This window comes from Akebia trifoliata, chromosome 12 (genome assembly GCF_017979445.1).
Source record: "Akebia trifoliata isolate Shusen 1 chromosome 12, ASM1797944v1, whole genome shotgun sequence".
In the NCBI taxonomy this organism is placed as follows: Eukaryota; Viridiplantae; Streptophyta; class Magnoliopsida; order Ranunculales; family Lardizabalaceae; genus Akebia; species Akebia trifoliata.
This window is the reverse complement of record NC_141386.1, coordinates 35,192,532-35,211,253: the sequence shown is the minus strand read 5'-3', so window position 1 is coordinate 35,211,253 and position 18,722 is coordinate 35,192,532. Positions and strand designations below refer to the sequence as shown.

General features: G+C 35.0%; 2 protein-coding genes across 8 annotated transcripts; both read right to left on the bottom strand.

Annotated features, from left to right (window-relative positions):
- Nucleotides 1–240: 240 nt before the first annotated feature.
- On the bottom strand, nucleotides 241–9,816 carry LOC147389886 (phosphoesterase). Of its 7 annotated transcripts, XR_015170648.1 has the most exons (14): nucleotides 9,246–9,810; nucleotides 9,090–9,149; nucleotides 8,871–8,915; nucleotides 8,731–8,793; nucleotides 7,125–7,196; nucleotides 6,907–6,963; nucleotides 6,480–6,556; nucleotides 5,607–5,688; nucleotides 5,322–5,438; nucleotides 3,891–4,018; nucleotides 2,724–2,793; nucleotides 2,084–2,174; nucleotides 1,413–1,809; nucleotides 241–1,010 (listed from the first exon to the last, which is right to left on the bottom strand). XR_015170648.1 is itself a non-coding variant. In XM_086418490.1 (12 exons), exons 1-12 carry the CDS (start codon nucleotides 9,597–9,599, stop codon nucleotides 963–965), a joined length of 1,173 nt encoding a protein of 390 aa, XP_086274616.1. In that variant the 5' UTR covers nucleotides 9,600–9,809; the 3' UTR covers nucleotides 241–962. The 7 variants fall into 7 exon arrangements, 3 of the variants coding, with proteins under 3 accessions (XP_086274616.1, XP_086274614.1, XP_086274615.1); XR_015170646.1 differs by having other exon boundaries at nucleotides 1,413–2,257; XR_015170647.1 differs by having other exon boundaries at nucleotides 1,413–2,174.
- Nucleotides 9,817–11,888: 2,072 nt separating this feature from the next.
- On the bottom strand, nucleotides 11,889–16,607 carry ABIL1 (ABI-1-like 1). The gene is made up of 9 exons (XM_086419383.1): nucleotides 16,323–16,607; nucleotides 14,755–14,837; nucleotides 13,996–14,146; nucleotides 13,811–13,910; nucleotides 13,624–13,716; nucleotides 13,403–13,487; nucleotides 13,219–13,268; nucleotides 12,978–13,078; nucleotides 11,889–12,316 (listed from the first exon to the last, which is right to left on the bottom strand). The coding sequence occupies exons 1-9, from the start codon at nucleotides 16,407–16,409 to the stop codon at nucleotides 12,167–12,169; spliced, it is 900 nt and encodes a 299-aa protein (XP_086275509.1). The 5' UTR covers nucleotides 16,410–16,607; the 3' UTR covers nucleotides 11,889–12,166.
- Nucleotides 16,608–18,722: the final 2,115 nt, after the last annotated feature.

Genomic DNA, 18,722 nt, shown 5'->3' with positions numbered 1-18,722 from the left:
TGGGTGGAGTGGTCCAAGTTGAGTTAGTTTTTATCATCTTGATGGTGTGGTCCTAGGATGAGCTACATGCCATGCGGCGCTTCACTGTCGAATGGTACGGCTTGATATGGCTACAAGCCAAATACCACACAGCTAGCACAACAATCTGAGATTAATAGTATTTGAGAGTTTGTATGAACACACCGACGAATAGAACGTAAGAGTGGTGGCAGAATGACTACTACCCCCCTACAGAACATATCTAATAATGTGTGCTTATATTAGAAGGGTAACGTTTAGCTATCACACTTAATGAAAAAATACATAGCACACCAGATAAGGATGTCGGCACATCAAAATAAGAACAGGAGTGAATGCCATTAGTCGCACAAATCCCAAACACTGTCAGCTCTCCAGTGTTCTACTCGTCCCCAAAAATTGTCAAAACCCATGTTTGGCCAAGAAAAGACAAACCTTTTTCTCAATTCTCAACCCATTTAAAGGTTACAGATGTAACAAAGTTGAGAGACATCATTCAGAGAGAGTTCAGATCGCACTAAAGCTGAGACATCAAAGGGTGCAGTCATTAGAAATATAAAACCGTTTGCTACACCCAGGCACCATATTTAATTTGGTTTCTTGGGGTATTATAAGTAAAAGCTGGTGTGGCAAGATTCTATGACAACTTGCCCATAAAAAGAAAACATTTTTTTTTGACGAGTTTCAGTTTACTAATTGTGGAAAAATATGAAAACAAAAAAAAAAAAAACAACAACAACAACAATGGCAATCTAGATCAGAACATAGAAATCAAAATATTGTATAGATGATAGGAAAGCCTAATTTTCTGTCAAAAACCAGAAGAAGAGCTAGTGCAACTTACCTGTACATTGACCGAGCTGACAAACAGGCATGATTCAAAAACTAAAAGGAAATTGGAGAGACTTGAGTGCAACAAGGATACAACAGTAGCCAAAAATCTTTTACGCCCCAAAATATTCTTCAGGAACATAAAATTTCAATCCAATGGCCTACAACAAGCACATAGATTATTAGATTCTGCAATCTCATTAGCTACTCTTAAGAAACATGATGCGAGAGGTACTTAAAACTAAAAGCAGGTACATAATGGTCAATTTCTTTTGACACTGCACTCTAATCACATTACAAAAGGTTACCAATGACAAACAGAATAAATTAAGAACTTCATTAAGGAAAATCTTAATTTATCCTAGTATAGATCTTGTCTTCACATGGAACATGACATACTCGACTCAAGTAAAAGAATGAAGGACGAATCGCCATCATCAATAAAGCTATATCCCAAATGTCTGGGGTGGCTGAATGAACAGTGTTCTTCCATTCAATTTTATATAAAGCCATGTATCATGTCAATTAAAGTGTCTTCATATTATCATATTTGCTATCATTACCTCAATCCATGTCCTTTTCTATCTTCCTCTTCCATTTTTAGAACATTCAACCTGCATGTTCCTTGTAATTGGTATTGTCATCGGTCTTTGTTGCACATGACCAAATCTCAAGCAATTCTCTCGTGTTTTATCACCACTAAAAGCTACTTCAATATTTTCGAACACATTCATGATTTTAGTCTCATCTACTCTGATTGGGATGAACTGTAGACGATGACATCTTTTCCTCTCATCCACTTCATTATCTTCATCTCTAATATGCTCATTCTGTGAACATATATCTTCTTAATTGTCCAACATTCAACTCTATAAAGCATAGATGACTTATTAACATCTTATATATATATCTTCAGAATAATCCGATTGGAATGTATCATTCACATACCCAAAAGCACACCTGAAATTCATCTTATATCAGTTAGTAACACTTAAATCTTATCAAAAATTTCAAATTTCACTCATGTTTCTGTACACAGTCTGGGTACCATATGGAACAGGGGGCATAAAAAGAGTAAGGTAAGTAGTAGGAGGTGGAGGAGAAGGAGAAAAAGAAGGGGGTGGTGTGATTGGATAAGAAGAGAGAGAAGAGAAGAGAAGAGAAGGGGTGGTTTGGTGGACTGGAGAAGAGGAGATGAGGTAGGTGGAGAGGAGGAGAAGATATGTACTCATACCTGTCACCCGAGATGCTGCCTCGGAGAAAAAGGAATGCTAAAATAAGGTGGGAGTGCCTACGCCATTGCTTTAACCCCTAGCACTCATCACCTACGCAGAGGAGCATTGTACTAGGTTGGCAACTCATGTAAAAATGTTGCCATTTCCTAACATGAATCATGATCTCGTCTCATCTGATGACAGATGAATCATTAATGCAACTAGAATTTAGCGACTTTCTGAAAGGCATAAAATACAAATTTCTAGGGCATCCATTGAACTGATGATACTGCTTATATATCACATATCTTAAAGAAGAAAGAAAATCAAGATTCTCATAAAAAAAGATGAGAAAATTAAACCTGTCTAACATTTACTTGAATAGATAGAAACTTAAATGTGATCTCAAAAGAACACCTACTGCAGGAAAATAAAAGGAACCTTTTCTGAACCAGCTAAACCATAATTGGACATCCCCATCAAAAGGTAAATGAAAAATAAAAAGATGTATACATAATGATGAAAGGAAACCACTTAGGCCTGAAGAAAAAGCTCATCTCACAGAGTTCAAAGGATCAAAAAGAATCAAACTTCGGAAGATAGCAATGAAGTTAAAAACTAAGTTGCAAAGGAGTAAATGGAAAGCAACACTGACAGTACCTGAGCAAATTTAATATCTGCGTCACTGTGATCATCAGATCTACCAGCAGCATCTCCAACATAAAAGGATCTATAAATGCAAAGATAGATTACTTCAAATCAGTGTTTCCATCCCTAAAAATAGTAAAATCTCGCAGAATCACGCCGCTGGAAAGGGCAAACAATTTATTATCCTCCTGTAACCAGGCCAATAGGTTATCCAACATGGAAGCCATGGCCACAAATGGATTAATGGTCAAACTTCTAGTCAAATGCAAGGAAGGCCTAACAAAACGCATTATGAACTGAAAACAACAAAGAGCTGAGTTGATATGAAAATAAAAAAGTAGAATGAGAACATTGATCTGAAAGTAGGCAATCCAAATAACAAAAAGCAAACACTTACAAAAGCAAAAAGGGAAATATGCAAGCCATTTCTTTGCCAGAATATAGAAATGTGACACATACTCCTCTACACTAACGTATCCTTGATTGCCCCATTGAACAATATAAACTTTGGCATTGATCAAAAAACTAAAAATTGGCAGTTGAAGAACAAACTAACATCAGTATACAATGAAAAACTATGTAAAAACAATAGCATCGACATGTGTACTGGGATCAGGAAACAGATAAAAGGTATTTGATGCAACACATTGAAGAAACCTAGAGTGCAGATGCATCCATACACGTGGACTATAATGTGATACTTCAGTTAGTTCAAAAGAATTTTTATAGGTATAAAAAAAAGGAAAGAAATACACAAAAGTAAAAGAAAACATTTCCAAACACCAGAGAGATATTAAATAACTATATAAATACAGGAAGATATGATAAGGAAGACTATTGAAAAAATATAGTAGTGTTTAATAACATACTGTTGTATGAAGGATGTTTAGAAATCAATTTTTCATTAAAATATTGGGATGAGAGCTACTGTCATAAAGCCAGGATGTGTTTGAATGTATCTGCAGACTAAAAACCCTAAAAGGTGTGGGGTAGATGCATAGATGAAGATTGAAAAACAAGGATTAACTTAGGTCGGGGATCTCTTGAAAAGACTCCAGACAAAAGTATGATAAACCAGCACAAAATACATTTCTTTTCTTTGGGAGTGGCAATAATAATCACAGGTTCTAAGAAAGCAAACTTGAAGATCAAAATTAAAACAGAGATGAGAGAACTTACTGATCCATATCAATTGTGATGCCAGAGTTGAACTGTTGCTCCATTATTCTCCACATCCCAGTTTTGGGTTTACGGAAGATGTCATCTGTTTGACCAGTAGTTTTCCCTAGTCCACAAGCTATGAAAACCTGCACTCAAATGTATATCTAATGAACTAATTGCAGATTTTCTGAGATTTCTTAGACTAATTGATGCTATTATTAAATATATTTTGAATGACTTAGACAATTAGTAGTTCTACCATCGTGTGGGACAATTAGCTCTTATACCAAAATTGGTGTAGGATAGTCCAGGGATTTGATTCTGGTAGATTCAAAATAATCTAGAGTTTAGTTGGGTTTGATAAAAAAGATCTAAGGTACAGTTAGCTATACATATGGAATTGCACCATATAATTATTTTTTATGTAGTCTCACCTCTTGAAGGAGCTAACAAGTAACCAAAAAGCAATAAGGGTTACATATTTATTTTTTTATTTTTTTATTATTATTATTATTATTATTATTATTTTTTTATTTATTTATTTTTTTTTTGGGGGGGGGGGGGGGGGTTAGGCTGACCCCAACCAGAAAATAGACTGCAATCTTACATAAATAGGAACTCCTATTAAGAAGACTTGTAGGCATGTCATCAGTTTCAAACACAGAGTTTGTCTCTAATATTCACCAAAACATTGGGCAGGGCCAAGGCCGAGGGGGTGGGGGAAAGTGTGGGCATGACTTTAAAATACTAACACCTGATATTTTTTCTAACCAAACAACTATTAAAATGGCAACCTAACAACTCTCTGACTTGTTTACTACTCACTTAAAAATAGAAACTTGCCGCACAAGATTTAACTCTAGAATTTACTAGAAAAGGTAAAACAGAAATTTACTACAAAAAGTAAGTTCCCCGTACCAAATGGTAAATCTGAAATTTTTTATTAACAGTAAAAATTACAATTTAAAAACAATAGTAAAGTATGCAAGTTACTTTAAACATATCAAATTTCCCCTTTGTGGACCAAAAAATGGAACAGCTCCTGCTGGACGGACCAGAATACTAAAATTGCACAAACCGAGAAATCCTAAAGATCGGACCATGAGATTATTTTTTTCATCAATTAAAGCACACACAATGCCAACACTTTCTAAGACTAACCTATTGACGCAATTTTTGGACATGAACCATCCAACAAGTTACCTAAATTAGTGAGTGTATACACGACTTGGTGCATAGAGAGGCAAGGCCATGTTATCCATGGTGGTGCAACATCCCCCACTATCATCCAAGTCACAATTTCCAAACTGAATGACCATATTGGTAATTGTAATGATAGTATCGGCATGTCAGAAGATGCCAAGATGGTCGTCACCAACCATGAGCAAAGGTCAGAAACTTGTTCAGCTTTCAAGGTGGAAGCATATTATTAAATGATTGTTTATGTACCTGAATAGGGACTTCGACGCATTTAATGAAACTGTTGAGCCGTCCAATTTTAGAGTCAACAGCTTTTTGTCTCTTATTCTTCCAACGTTCAATGTTGGATTCATTAGTAAAGATTACCTGATGATGAGGGAAAACAATAATGCAAACACTACCTCTCAGTTCACAAGTAGAATAAATTGGTCAACTGACGCAACAAAACTAAGAACAAGTTCCTGAAACCATGGCATTCCCAATAGGCATTAATAGCCAGAATTCGAAAAGGTTTAATTTAGAAAAGCAACAAACCAGCTTGTAGCCATCATTGTATAAGCTTTTAAGCTTCTCTGGTATCGAAGGGTACAAAAGGGACCACGCATCTGCACCAGTTCTGCAGTTGAAGAAGTAATATTAGGTTGTCAATCCATTTAGTTGGGTGATGTGCTGATTTCAAAGACATAAATGAGAATATAACATGTATCCCCCAGTTTTGAAGGAATCATCTTTTGTAACGTTAGCACTATCCACAAAGTTGCTGCCTACAGCAGAATTTTCTTTGTTTCTGACCAATAACAATTGGTTTATAGGTCAAACAGATTTCATTGCTAAAAGAGAGAAAAGGTGGCCAAGACAGACACCAAACAAGATACAAAGCAAGGCAAAAGAAAAGACCACAAATGAATACAAGACTCTCACACAATACATATGAGGTCCCACTTGAAGAAGAAGTCATCAAAGAAAACTCTTTAAATAACCTGCTCCACACAAATAATAAACCCAAGATGGAAAAGAGAACCTCATGCAAAGAATGATCAACCCCTTCAAAGATTCTACTATTCCACTCCAACGAAATGCCCCAACAAATGACAAAAGAGGTTAAGGACCAAAGGATTTTCTTAAGGGGGATGGCCCATAACATTTTGCAAATCATAAAGGTATTCTATGTCATTCATGACATAGAAGCAACCACTAGGTGGGTCTGTAAGTCGACCATCTGGTGGTGTCATTTAATCACCTAAGGAAGTAAAATAAAGTCAATAACTTATTATGACTATCAATGTTCCTTCTCATACACTTTATGCATTGTATGTGTGTCTAAATGCAATCTAGTCACAATATGTTACAACAGACACTTCAATAGCAAGATTGCTGAAGTGTTTGGTCCAGTCAAAAACAGAATACCTGTTCACTGATGTTTTCGCAAGACAACCATCAAAATCAAATGCAGCAATTTTTCTCGAATCATGAAGACCTTCATCCTATGAAATACAAAAAATAAAGAACATGAGAAAGGTACAAAGACATGCAAATGGTTTAATGCTAATAAGCTAGGCAGTATAATCAAATTTAATAAGAGCCTTGGTGCCTCAAACAAATAATGCAGTATTTATCTCACTAATCACTACCTGAAAAAAAAAATTTGATTGCCTATTTTGGTTGGATAAAAAAAATCTTTTTGCTAGTACAATTCATTTTTTTTACTTATTAAAAAACGTCATTTTGTTAGGTTCAAAATCAAGTTTTCAACAAATGTCTAATTCTAACATCCATCCAAGAGATTGAACAAGTACCATGGGAAGATATTAAGTAAACAACACCAGTATCTCACCCGTTCAAGAAAAATGATTGTTTGGAAAGCCTTCCATTTTGGCAATAGTGTAGCATCCTGTATCAAGAAAAAAAAAATCTGAACATGAACTTGAATAAAAATATCAGTAAAAGAATGTGTAATTAACAAGAATGCATGTAAAACAGCCAAAAGCCACTCCAACAACTAACAAAATGTGTAATCATAAGACTAGGGAGAGAAAAACAAAAAAATAAAACCTTGTACTTATCACTTAAATTGGAACTCGAAAAGGCTATCTTTAGCTCATCTTCTTTGCTGGATGTTGACGGCTGACCATTTCAAAAAGAGGACCACATCAGCTTGATTGGGAAATAAGCAAAATAAGAACTACCAAGTGAAATATAAGGTATAACTTGATAAAACAGTTCACAAAGTAAATAGAGAAGTGACAACATTCATAGCATTCAAAATTCAAAAGTAGGTCAACTGCTGCCATAACAAACAACATTGAATCAGAATGATTTTTAACCTAACCATACGATTGTAATTTGTATCCACACCAGATTCATAATTTTGTACATAGACAAAAAAAATAATCAAGCAACGACTAACACAAAGGTAGCAATCTTCCAACCAAGTTGATCTTTAACCTAAGAGAACTAATATTATTGACCATTATATTTGTAGTAAATGGTGCATTTTAGGTCTCACACCACATGATATAAATTACCGCATGCCTGCCTAGTTAGGCCATTAAAATTCTGCATAGACCAATGAAGTAAATTGATGTGGCACATTATAGTAAGTGCCAGGTACGATAATCTAGCATATTGTAGGCTCCGCAAATTTAGTAATTCATGAGGTAGGCCGCCCAATCAATCCATTGGATAAGAGAAAGTGTATGATTTCAAGTTGGAGATGAGACTCGCTATGGATGTATGACAATGTCGTGGAACCCATTCCACCACTAATGTAACTATTCATACAAGGTCAGTTGTAGAAAAATAGTTGATAATGTATCATACTGTGGTAAGTAGATTGATACACTTGCCAATTATCAAGTCCTGACAAATATCAACGCCAACAGGCTAGCATTGATGGACTAAGGGCGTCATTGTCTTTTCATGTCACATCACACTTCCATAAATAAACCTCAGTCAATCATTTAGAATAGGGATGAGACTTCCTTGGAACACCGGAGCTCTGCTAAAACTAACTCTCTGATTAACTTTATTCCTATCCTTGAATCCCCTTCCCTTACATCACTTTCTCAATTTTCATGTTTGTTCAATACTTCAATGTCAACTTGATTTCGGCAGAAACTGAAATCACCTACAAACAATTTCAACCAATGTGTACACTCAGGCACACTTGTATGCTCACTTGTGAACAACAACTGACATGTACACTTATGTGCAAACAATGACTAACATTAACACCATTCGCAATTACTTGGGGCCTGTGGAAGGAAAGGAATGCTATATCTTTCGAAGGGAAGGCTAGTTCAAGTCGTGAGATTTTCTTTACAGTCCTTGGAATTCTATTCTATTGGTGAAAGATCTTCAAGGAGTTCAAATGGGTGTTTTTTTTAGGACTTCCTTGTCTGTTGGGATGTTGTTTGTAATCTCTCAAAGCCCTAGCTCTAAGCCCGTCTCTAAGCTTTTCTTTTTTTAAGGCTTACTTCGTAAGTCATCTCGTTCTAGTCTTTCTATTTGTTTGTTGTATTTCCCCTTTATCTATAAATAAAATAAATAAATAACCGACATTTATGATAAAATGCCCAAGACCTCATCAAAAAGCCCGAGTTAAAAAATCAAACTCACATACTATTTCTTAAACCATAGTAGTAGGGCATTTATCTACCTTATACTTCTTTGAATTACTTTCCTCAAGTTTGTCAATTCTTGTTTCATCTGCTTTACGACCCTGCAGCATATATATAATAACAGTGAAGAATGCCAAAAATAACAACGTAATGATACCTATTAGCTGAATTTACTTACCTTGGATTCCTTCAAACTATTTTCCTCACTTCCCCCATCACAGCCCTGTAAAAATTTCTCCATCGGTACAAATTTTATCAATATAACATACAGTAACCATTGAAAAACATTCGACCATGCTTAACTAAAATAATCATTCCAGAAACTAGAACCAATTCAAGCTTCATCTCCAAACTATTTTTTAAGGAACAGTAGAACTGAATATCGAGTAAGAAGAACCTCTTTTGGTGACTCATGGCATCCCTCCACCAACTTCTTCAATGCTTCCTGATCACTGCTCTGAAACCACAAACGAAAAACCAAGAGAAACCTAAATGCACTTCAAATTGGATTATCAAACTCAAAGAACAAACAGAATCACACAAGCACACAAACCTTCAGCGACAAAAAACCATTAATCTTCTCCACAGAAACGATCGGCTGAGAATCGGTTGGAAAGCAATCAAAGTGATGCCATTTCGTCATATCAAACCCTCGTGCGTCTCTGCTCACTAAACCTAACCTCAAAGTATTTGCAGATATGGCTTTAGAGCATTTCTTGCAAGAAGATCGACTAGACTTCGCGTACTCCGCGACGATCTTTGAAGAAGCCATTAGGGATCTGATGAAGAACCGAGAAAGACGATTTGATAGTAGTGATTGAGACAGATTAGGGCTAGTTCGGACGCAGAGTAGATTGGAACAATTAGGGTTTCGAAACGGAAGTTTGAGATTTGGGAAATTTAACATATAGAAGATAGTCCGATTGTAAAATTAAGGGCTTTTAGGTTATGGAAGGCTCAGAGATCTTCATGTGGTACTTTTCCCGCCATTTTTCTTCGATCGATTGGACCTGGACAGCGTTGGTTCCCTGTTTTCCGGTTTTTAGTTGCAGTCAATTGGGGCGGGAAAAAACGGAAGAGATTCTGCAAACTGCGCAGAGATCCTAGGCGCTGCGCAGTACGCACCCTTGTGTTTTGGCAGGGAATCACTTTGTTGTCTTCATTGTGTATACTGAAATGATGATCTGCCTTCCTCATTCCTGCCATTTAGTATTGATGGATGTAATGATGTGGGGCTGGGATTTGATGAGCCCTTAGTAGGGTACGTTGTGTGAGGTAAACTTACGACTAAAACTAATCTCAATGAGATTTCACTAAGAGCAACTCCAACGCACTCATGCTCGGGTTCTACATCCTCTCTCAACTGCTATTTTAGAGAGTTAAAGGCCTCTAAAGTCATTCCAATCGATACACTCTACATTAGGCTTTCTATTATGAAATCTTATACATATATAAGGTGGCATTTGGAGGCCCTAAAGAGAGTCAAATATTTTATTAAACATTTTTTCAATGTGTGGGTTAGAAGTTTCGGAATGGGATGATTTTTTGTAAGGATGATCTTCTAAAATTTCTAACCCCATCAAAAATGATTTACAAAAATCGGATGGTCCACGATTCTTCAATTGTTAAACTAGGTTAGAAGTTTTGGAATGAGCTGGTTTTTCGTAAGGATGATCTCTTTCACCATAGAGATCATCCTCACAAAAAATCAGCCCATTCTAAAACTTCTGACCCCTATTTTGAAAAATGTTCGACTTTTTTAAGGGTCTCGGAACACCTCTTATATATATCTAGAGAGAGAAGAAGAAGAAGAAGAGTGAGATTCTCTTTCTCTACTTGTTGGCAATAAAAAATGACGCTAGTTGAGAGTCATTTTTCTTTAGTAGAATTTCGTGTAAAATTAAAAATGAAAAATATTAAAATATTTATGAATAGTCATTTTAATTAGTATGATTATAGTGCAAATCTTGAATATGCAAAAATGACTCTCCATATTCAAATGCCTAGCCAATATGACTATTTGCATTAGAATTACTCGAAGGATCCTTGAGTTTACCTTGTGATATTCAAAACATTATATGATGCTACAGGATTGTAGAGAACAAAATTCTTACAACTTAAAAAAGAAAAAAGGTTAGTTTTTTCTTTTTTTTTTTTTTTTTTTTTAATTTAGGACTTTGATAGAAATTCGATAGCCATATGGCTATTTGCGTTAGAATTACTCGGAGGTAGTTTTACTTTTAAGATGAAATTTGGGAGAAACAATCATACAAACAACATATAAGTTTCAAAATACATATAATAATTAACCAAACTATAATATTAACTTGAGATTTCAGGTAAATGAAAAATATGGGTTGTCGATGAAGTAGTCTAGATTGCATTTTTCTTTTCTTGGGGCGTGCTTGGATTGCATCCTTGTCCGCAACAAGATTACGTATCATCATTATTTATCCCTTACATGCATTAAATATTAGTTGGTGGACGATCTCCATTCTCATATAGTTTTCTTTTTTCTTTTTCAATCTTATTTATTTATTTTGGACTGGCACAAAACAGTTTTGATTTATTAAGCATCCATCTTCACAAAATCAATTTAGATTCTAAAAGAATAAATAAATTTCCTATGTTGTAACTGAATTAATAGACGATGCAATGAGAATTTGGTTTTATTAAAATATAGATATTAAAAAATGAAATAAAGGTAACCAAAGTTATGAAAATCAAAGAAGTCACGGGACAGAATTTTATATAGGAATTGTGCATAGAAATCCAATCTTTTGCCACAAAAGTTTCTTTTTACCATTTAATTCTATCTAGTATATATAACACACACACACACGCACACACACACAAACACAAAACATCATTTAACCCCATAAAATATAGTAGGCTCTCTAGTATATATATATTTTTTGAAAAAAAATTATTCTCTTGAGTCTCAACTGATTGTATACTATCCAAAAGCAAATGTCTGCTTATGTCGTCCGACATGCTATTCATTCTAAACCATTTATCAGATGATGTAATGTAATAATAATCTTTAGAAACAGTGATATCTACGATGAAAATGACAGACACGCATACTTCCCCATATAATCAATAAGCCTCACTAAAAAAAAAACTTACTCCTGCAAGTCTGAACAAATCCTTAGATTACTGTGTTAGCTTTGTCAACGTCAACCATTTCTTACAATACCGTAATAATCCGTTGAATGCAATCCAACCGGCTAAATTAGAATACAGGAAAGGCAGAAACAGAACAAATGTTTGGAATACTGAATCAAGGTTATCAAGCATACAAAAGATCATCAGATTGGTACGATCTACAGGTTGGGTAACATTCAAAAGATGCTCCAAATATAAGCATCTAAACAAATCAGTAATTTGAAAGAAGGCAAGGACCCCACCAAAAATTAATTCTTCAAGATGGTATCATTTATTTCTTTACAACAAGGTTGGGTTTCATGAAGCCTAGCCATTCTTCGATTTTGTTGTTTTTTGTTTGGTGAAGAATGCTGACAGCATGCTTTTGCTGCGAGCAGGGGCGCGGATGATCTCACGACGTCCCACATTGTCAAAAGATCTGAATGCTGTTAATGGTTTGGAAGCCTCCAACAAATCCTGCAAATTAAAAATTACAATAAAAAAAAAAAAAAAATTGTTTCAAGGGAGCTAAATCATGGCACAAATTTGTGCTTCCAAACCCCATCAACTGCTCATATGAAAAGTAAGCAGGAACAGAGGAGTGTTGATCAATAAACATGAACCAAAGTATGCTTTTTATAATATATGTATCAACATGTAGAATAGACTGTATGTACACATTGGCATATAGAATTTGTGGGTTTCAGGTTGCTTGACACTTTTTAAGAGTGTTAGAGACCAAAACATGTGTTTGTGTCTTGGTTGTGTAGCTTAGGTGAAGCTATTTTATATTGAACATAACCCAACCCTTGACATGACAAGAAAGAAAGAAAGTAGTACCAGTGTAAAACTTTCTGGTATACAAAGCAGTAGAAACAAAGTCTGACACTAACGCATATCTGCAACTAAGAACAACGACCAACCCTTTTATGGAAGAAGGCATGTATATATATTATAAAAGTAGTACCAGTTTAAGACTTTCTGCAATCAGATGCACTACTGAAAATATGCACAAATATGCATGCAAAGACTACATTCCATAAGCATAAATCCTTCTACTTTATGCATGCATGCATTTCATTTACTTGAGCAAACATAGTGCGTATTTGAGTAGTTGTGTTGTCAAGTTTGATATTACCCTGTGCGTGACACCAAATGTCTGCAAGACAGCACTAGATGCAGGACTTCTACTAGCTGATCGAGGATGAGAGGAATTGTTGGACAAGGCAGGCTCAGAATCTACAAGTATTAGATTTGCAGCACAAGAAATATTATTTATTTTATAATGGATAACTGCAACCTAGAGAAGAACCAGTTCAAGACCATTAAAATCAAGAAATTAAAAGCTACAATACAAAGAGGACTGTAAAGGGAGATACCCCACAGACGGAAGACTCCAGGAGTTCCTGAAGCTTTTGAGTCTTCAACACTGCATGATAGGAAAATGTCAAAACCTTTAAGCCATCAGATAAACAGTAGTAACAACTAAGACGAACACATTAGGTACACAGTTCAGAAAATTTATCTCCCCTTTAGAATACTTAAATGAGAGCATAAACTTACCCTATCAATGCATGTTCGGTCCCATTCAAGGTAGACTTGGTTTCTGAGGCTAAATGCCAGGAAAGAGTTTTCGATGCAGGGGTACCTGGAGTAGTATAATGACATGATCATTATTGCATAAGTAATAACATGCTCGTTATTGCATGAGAAAACAACTAAAAACCAATAACCAAAAACTGGATAAAAGGATCTGAGTGTGCCCAACCATAGAAACAAGGTACCTGAAGGATGAAGACGCTGTCTAGCCGTAATAGGTTTTTGCCTGGCATCTGTCTGTATCTGTGGACTAAACTGCACCTTCTTGTTGACAGAATCTAGCTTGCAATTTAAAATAATAAAAATAAAATTCACTCTCATTCTTTTAGTTTCAATCTGCAAATGAAGCTAATTACAATCTGTATTTCATACTTGGTAATATATAATGCTTGTGATGCCTTGGAATGGTTGTCAACAACTGCTGCTGCCTCAGACATTCTTTATCCGTGTACGTTTGGCAAGTAATAAGTCCCTAATATTAGCATAAGAAGCAATTCAGCATCTATCCAACTCATACTCATGTATCAATAGTTCAGTCAAGGTACCAAGAGCATTACCTGATTTAGACATGAAACTTTTATCTCCATGGTTGAGACATCCAATGTTTGTTGTTCAAAGAGGTCAGTTAATTTGTAAGCAACAGTTCCAAGATGATCGACTGCATTGACAAGGGCACGTACAGCATAGTCTTTGAGGTTGTCCAGTACCCTGATTAAAAAATATGCATCTTAATTTTATAGTGGAAGCCTAGAAACATAAATGATCATTCAAATAACATGGTTACCATACGGATGCGACCGTAAGCTAATGCTCATAAATCCAAATTCCTAATGTTTTACCAAAATCGGAACAATTTTGTTGCAGCTGCAAGGTCTTTATTCCATACAAACACAACACAACTACAACACATTTGTCACACGTCAAAGTTTATGAGTTACAAGTATGACAAGTGCAAACAAATCCATTAGTAAAGATACTTCAAATAGATTATTTTAATCGATGTACTTCAAATAGATTTTAAGATGAATAACTGTTCTCATTTTCATTTTCTAAAAAAAAGATAAAGCTTCACCTCGTCCTACTCAAACTTGGAAACCATTCTCAGGACCCTTTTGCATTAGATATAAAACAAATACTTGCTTTGAAAACTTTTAATTGGGTCGTATATATCAGTTTTCTGCTCTATTGCCAGATGATAGCCACTACCACAGTTAATTTGCAAATATTTAGTCACTTCAACATCCTTAAAACCATTTACAAGACACTAAATAGTGTAAACACATCATTTCAAACAAAATCAGTGGGAGTAGTCTTACATCTGTTTCTGCTCACTATGAAGATACGACTTTTCACAATATTCAGCAGCAGAATAAAGTTGAGGCCTTAAGTTCTTCAGCTCCTGAAAAAATAAAATCACATAAGGATCAAATCAAAACTCAAGGAAATAATTTTTTTAATTCAATAGCTCAAAGCTGAGCACATTAGAGGCCTATCTGGAAGAAATATAGACTTCCAATAACATACTAACAATATATTCCATCAATCAAGAACAATTGTATTTTACCCTTACGGCTGTACCAATTGAAGATTGAGACCATTTTCTTCTGAGAGGTAGTGAGAATGTCAAGATATGATTCAATAATAGTTATAGTTCGTCAAAATCCATCAGGAAAATTTAAATAATTAATGGATAAGTTTCAAGAGAACTGAAAGAATTTACACATGATTCTTATAGGTACCTAGAAAAGGCATATGATAGACACCCTCGAGAGTTAACTTAGGAGATATTACAAAGATAAAAAGGTTTCCAAGTGAAAATATTTGACATTATAAAGGATATTTACAATGGGTGGTTCAATTTGAAGAGTGCTAACGAAGTGTTAAGTGAGTGTACTAATAAATTAAAGGGAAATTTTTACAAATCAGAACATCCATGCTTTATGGAGTTGAATGTTGAGCTATCAAAAAACATGATAACAGAATGAGTGTAGTGAAGATGAGGTTGCTGAGATGGATGAGACTCGAAGTCTCATCAGTTCATTTTATATGTCATCCCATACACTAGTATAGTAGCAAGATTGTTGTGCTATTATAGTGCAGTTACGATTCAACTATTAAAAAGTTATGAGATCTGAGAGATTTGGCACTTTATATAAAGCTTGCAACTAGCAAAATTGAAGTTCCTCATAACACATACTAGATCAAAATGCATCCACTATGATTATTAAAATTTGAAATCCCCTCTAAATTATCCATGGGACTTAAATTCTAGAACTATATCCGAATTTTATGAGGAGGCCAAGAGAATGAAAACTCCAATTGTTAATTTGATACCATATCTAATATTTGCTCAAATGAGGATCATTAAGGATAAAATGATAAATAAATACCCTATCATCCAATGCCAATAAGTTTCATCATCACTGACTAAATTTCAGAAAAATTAATCCGGCAAAGCATGAGGGCTTAATTTTCTGCACTATTATCTCACCAATGTGTTTTGGTGTATAGTTTAGGTTCTTATCAGTGACTTACAACAGAGATAACCGAGGATCTAAAACAGGGAGATTAGAACAACAACAAAAAATTACAGATTAACAGTGAACATCTGTGATGAATCCACCAAAATGCGAAAGCTTCAACCACGAATTACAGTGAAAAAAAAAATAGTAATTAAAGATGTAGGATTACAATTTACAAGCACACAGAGCTCTAATATAAGAAACTAAAGAAATTGAATCAAACAAGAAAAGAGATCGAACCTAGGAATACTTCAAAAATCGTTTCTCATACAAGGAACCATTAAAAACTACTCGGATCCAATCAGACAGTGCGATATAGGTTATAAAAAAATCAGATCTTGAACACAGAAAGACGATCGAACCTGCAATGCCTTTACGAAGCTCTTGCTTCTCTCCATGGAGACCTCATCGAAGGTCATGGCTGGATTCTCCAGCCGTAACTGTGGCATGTCGAGCTCTCTGGAGATGAGATTTGCAGAGAATTTCGAGAATGAGAAAACCCTAGAAACTGAACAACAATTAGATAGAGATGGAAGAAAATAATTTATTATTAATGGAGATGTTGGAGTTAGGTTTTGGTTGGAAAACTAATAGTACAGAGGAGAGAGAGGAGAAGAGTGGAGTAGAAGTAATTCCCGTTAATGCGTTTTTTTTTTTTTTTTTGGATTTATTATGATGAGATAATGACGGGGTATTTATTGATAGTTATAATAGTAGTTGATGAGATATAGAGAGAGTCATGTCAAGAGTAAATTCGATGTCTCGAAGAGATACCAAGTTTGATGTTAAATCCTTCATTTATACTCCCACGTCACGATATTTCCAGCCGTACATCCCATCAACAGTTATGATATTATATGTTAGATATGAGTGAGTGCCTTGTGATTTCCTTGGTTGATTGCTTATGGTGTCAGTGGGCCCAAAAAAAAGTTTTCTGAATGCGTCTATTTTTTTGAGGAGAAATGATAATGTTATGATGGTGACTGTACCATGAAAGCTCACTTGTTACGCACTTTTGGTGATGCTCTGCATTTGTTGTTGGGACCCACCTTAACATCCTTCACCCATGAATAATGAATTTCGGACGCACCCTCCATACGCCTGACGTGGCATGTGTGAGAATCATAGATCTTTTCCTCGGGATATACAACTGCACTATAAATAAAAAAATTTGATTCTGACCCATGCACATTAAGGGGAAGGGCTCTCATCACATAACTGTAGTTCATTTGCGTCGTGATATGTAGAATCATAATTTTTTGTGTACCTCAAAGCAAATGATTTACAATTTTGTGAAAGGGGCATATGTCAAAAGGGACTATTTTCCAAGACATCTTATGCCTTCATCACATAACTATAGTTCATTTGCCTCGGGATATGTAGAATCATAAGTTATTATTATTATTTTTTGTATATCCCGAGTCAAATGATCTACCATTCTATGATGGGGGCATATGTTAGAGGGGGTGTCCGATAATCACAACTCTAGCTGAAAAGATATTCATGGATACACATCTTTAAAAAAATGTTGTTAATACTTAGGAAAGTTGAGTTTTTTTTTTTCTTTCATCTTCAAAGTAATTTCATCAATAAATCACCTAGATAGAATGAGTCTAAAATGGTTATTTTTTCAATAAATCACTTGATAATTGGGAATTTTGAGATCCAAAGTTGCTTTATTGCAACAGAGTTGTTTTTTTTTTTTTTTAATCCCATTATATGTAATACTTTATTCCCACATAAATCAATAAAAGAGTAAGTTTCAAGTTTCTTAATCTTATGTAAAGCTTAAGTACGACCAGAATCAGGGAAAACACACGTGCGCATGCAACCCACATCGGACCAGCCTCAAATTTGGACCATGAGGCATGAGCCATCAATCTTCAATTTGTTCGCTGGAATTCCCTTGTGATTTTAATTCATGAACCCAATTGTACCACATGGTACAATCAGGCAAAGTGTCCCTTGTAACAAGAATTTTCAAGTCTCTGTATTTCTTAGGGACTCTAGATCCTATATTATGTCCCGTTCCTATAAAATAGGAAAAATGTCTACATGCCACATTTTAGGTGGAGCTTAAAACACCTCGAGTTCCTCATCAAGTATTGCACGCAGTCCAATGTGTTATTTTCAAAATCAAACGTGCCACGTAAACACCGTTCGTATGAGAAATCTATTTTGTCTCCTATTGGGCCAGTAACTCTTCCTAACATGTTCTCTTTCTACCACTCACAATTTTTTCTTAACGTAATTTTTTTTTTTTTTTTTGGGTAAATTTATTTATTTATATTTTTTTACTAGGCAAACAAGAGTTAGTGGTCAACATGAAGGTGAGATAGACTAGGGATGCAATTTTGTTCGGTTTGAGGTCAAATTGGAATCGAACCAACATAGGTCGATTCCATTAAATAAGAATTAAAACCAAATCAAATTCCATTGGAACCAAATCAACCCAAACCGAACTAAAATCGGCTTGATTCTACGATTTGCCAATATTCTATAAATTGTAAGAAACATTTTTTAATGAAAAAATAAACATAAAATTTCATACAATAAATCACTAATCTTTTTATAATAAGTCATTAGTTTACCCATAAAAGATCATATATGTATATATTGCATAAGGGCTCGGTTCTCAATTTGATTTGGTTCTCCACTTTCGTAACTCGAAATTGAACCGCAACTTATTCCAAACCGAACCAAACCACCCCAAAGCTATCGGTTCGGTTATCGGTTTGAACCGGACCAAGTTGCACCCATAG

Bases quoted from the DNA above. Each gene is read 5' to 3' on its own strand.
- LOC147389886 (XM_086418488.1), bottom strand. From the start codon at position 9,599: ATGTTAAATTTCCCAAATCTCAAACTTCCGTTTCGAAACCCTAATTGT. The intron at 5,689-6,479 runs GTATTCTGTTTT...CTTCAACTGCAG, and splicing joins GCGAAAACATCAGTGAACAG to AACTGGTGCAGATGCGTGGT. The intron at 3,237-3,890 runs GTAAGTTCTCTC...GCCAATTTTTAG, and splicing joins ATCACAATTGATATGGATCA to TTTTTTGATCAATGCCAAAG.
- ABIL1 (XM_086419383.1), bottom strand. From the start codon at position 16,409: ATGCCACAGTTACGGCTGGAGAATCCAGCCATGACCTTCGATGAGGTC. The intron at 13,911-13,995 runs GTAATGCTCTTG...TGCTAATATTAG, and splicing joins AAGTTTCATGTCTAAATCAG to GGACTTATTACTTGCCAAAC. The intron at 13,269-13,402 runs GTAAGTTTATGC...CCTATCATGCAG, and splicing joins ACCGAACATGCATTGATAGG to TGTTGAAGACTCAAAAGCTT.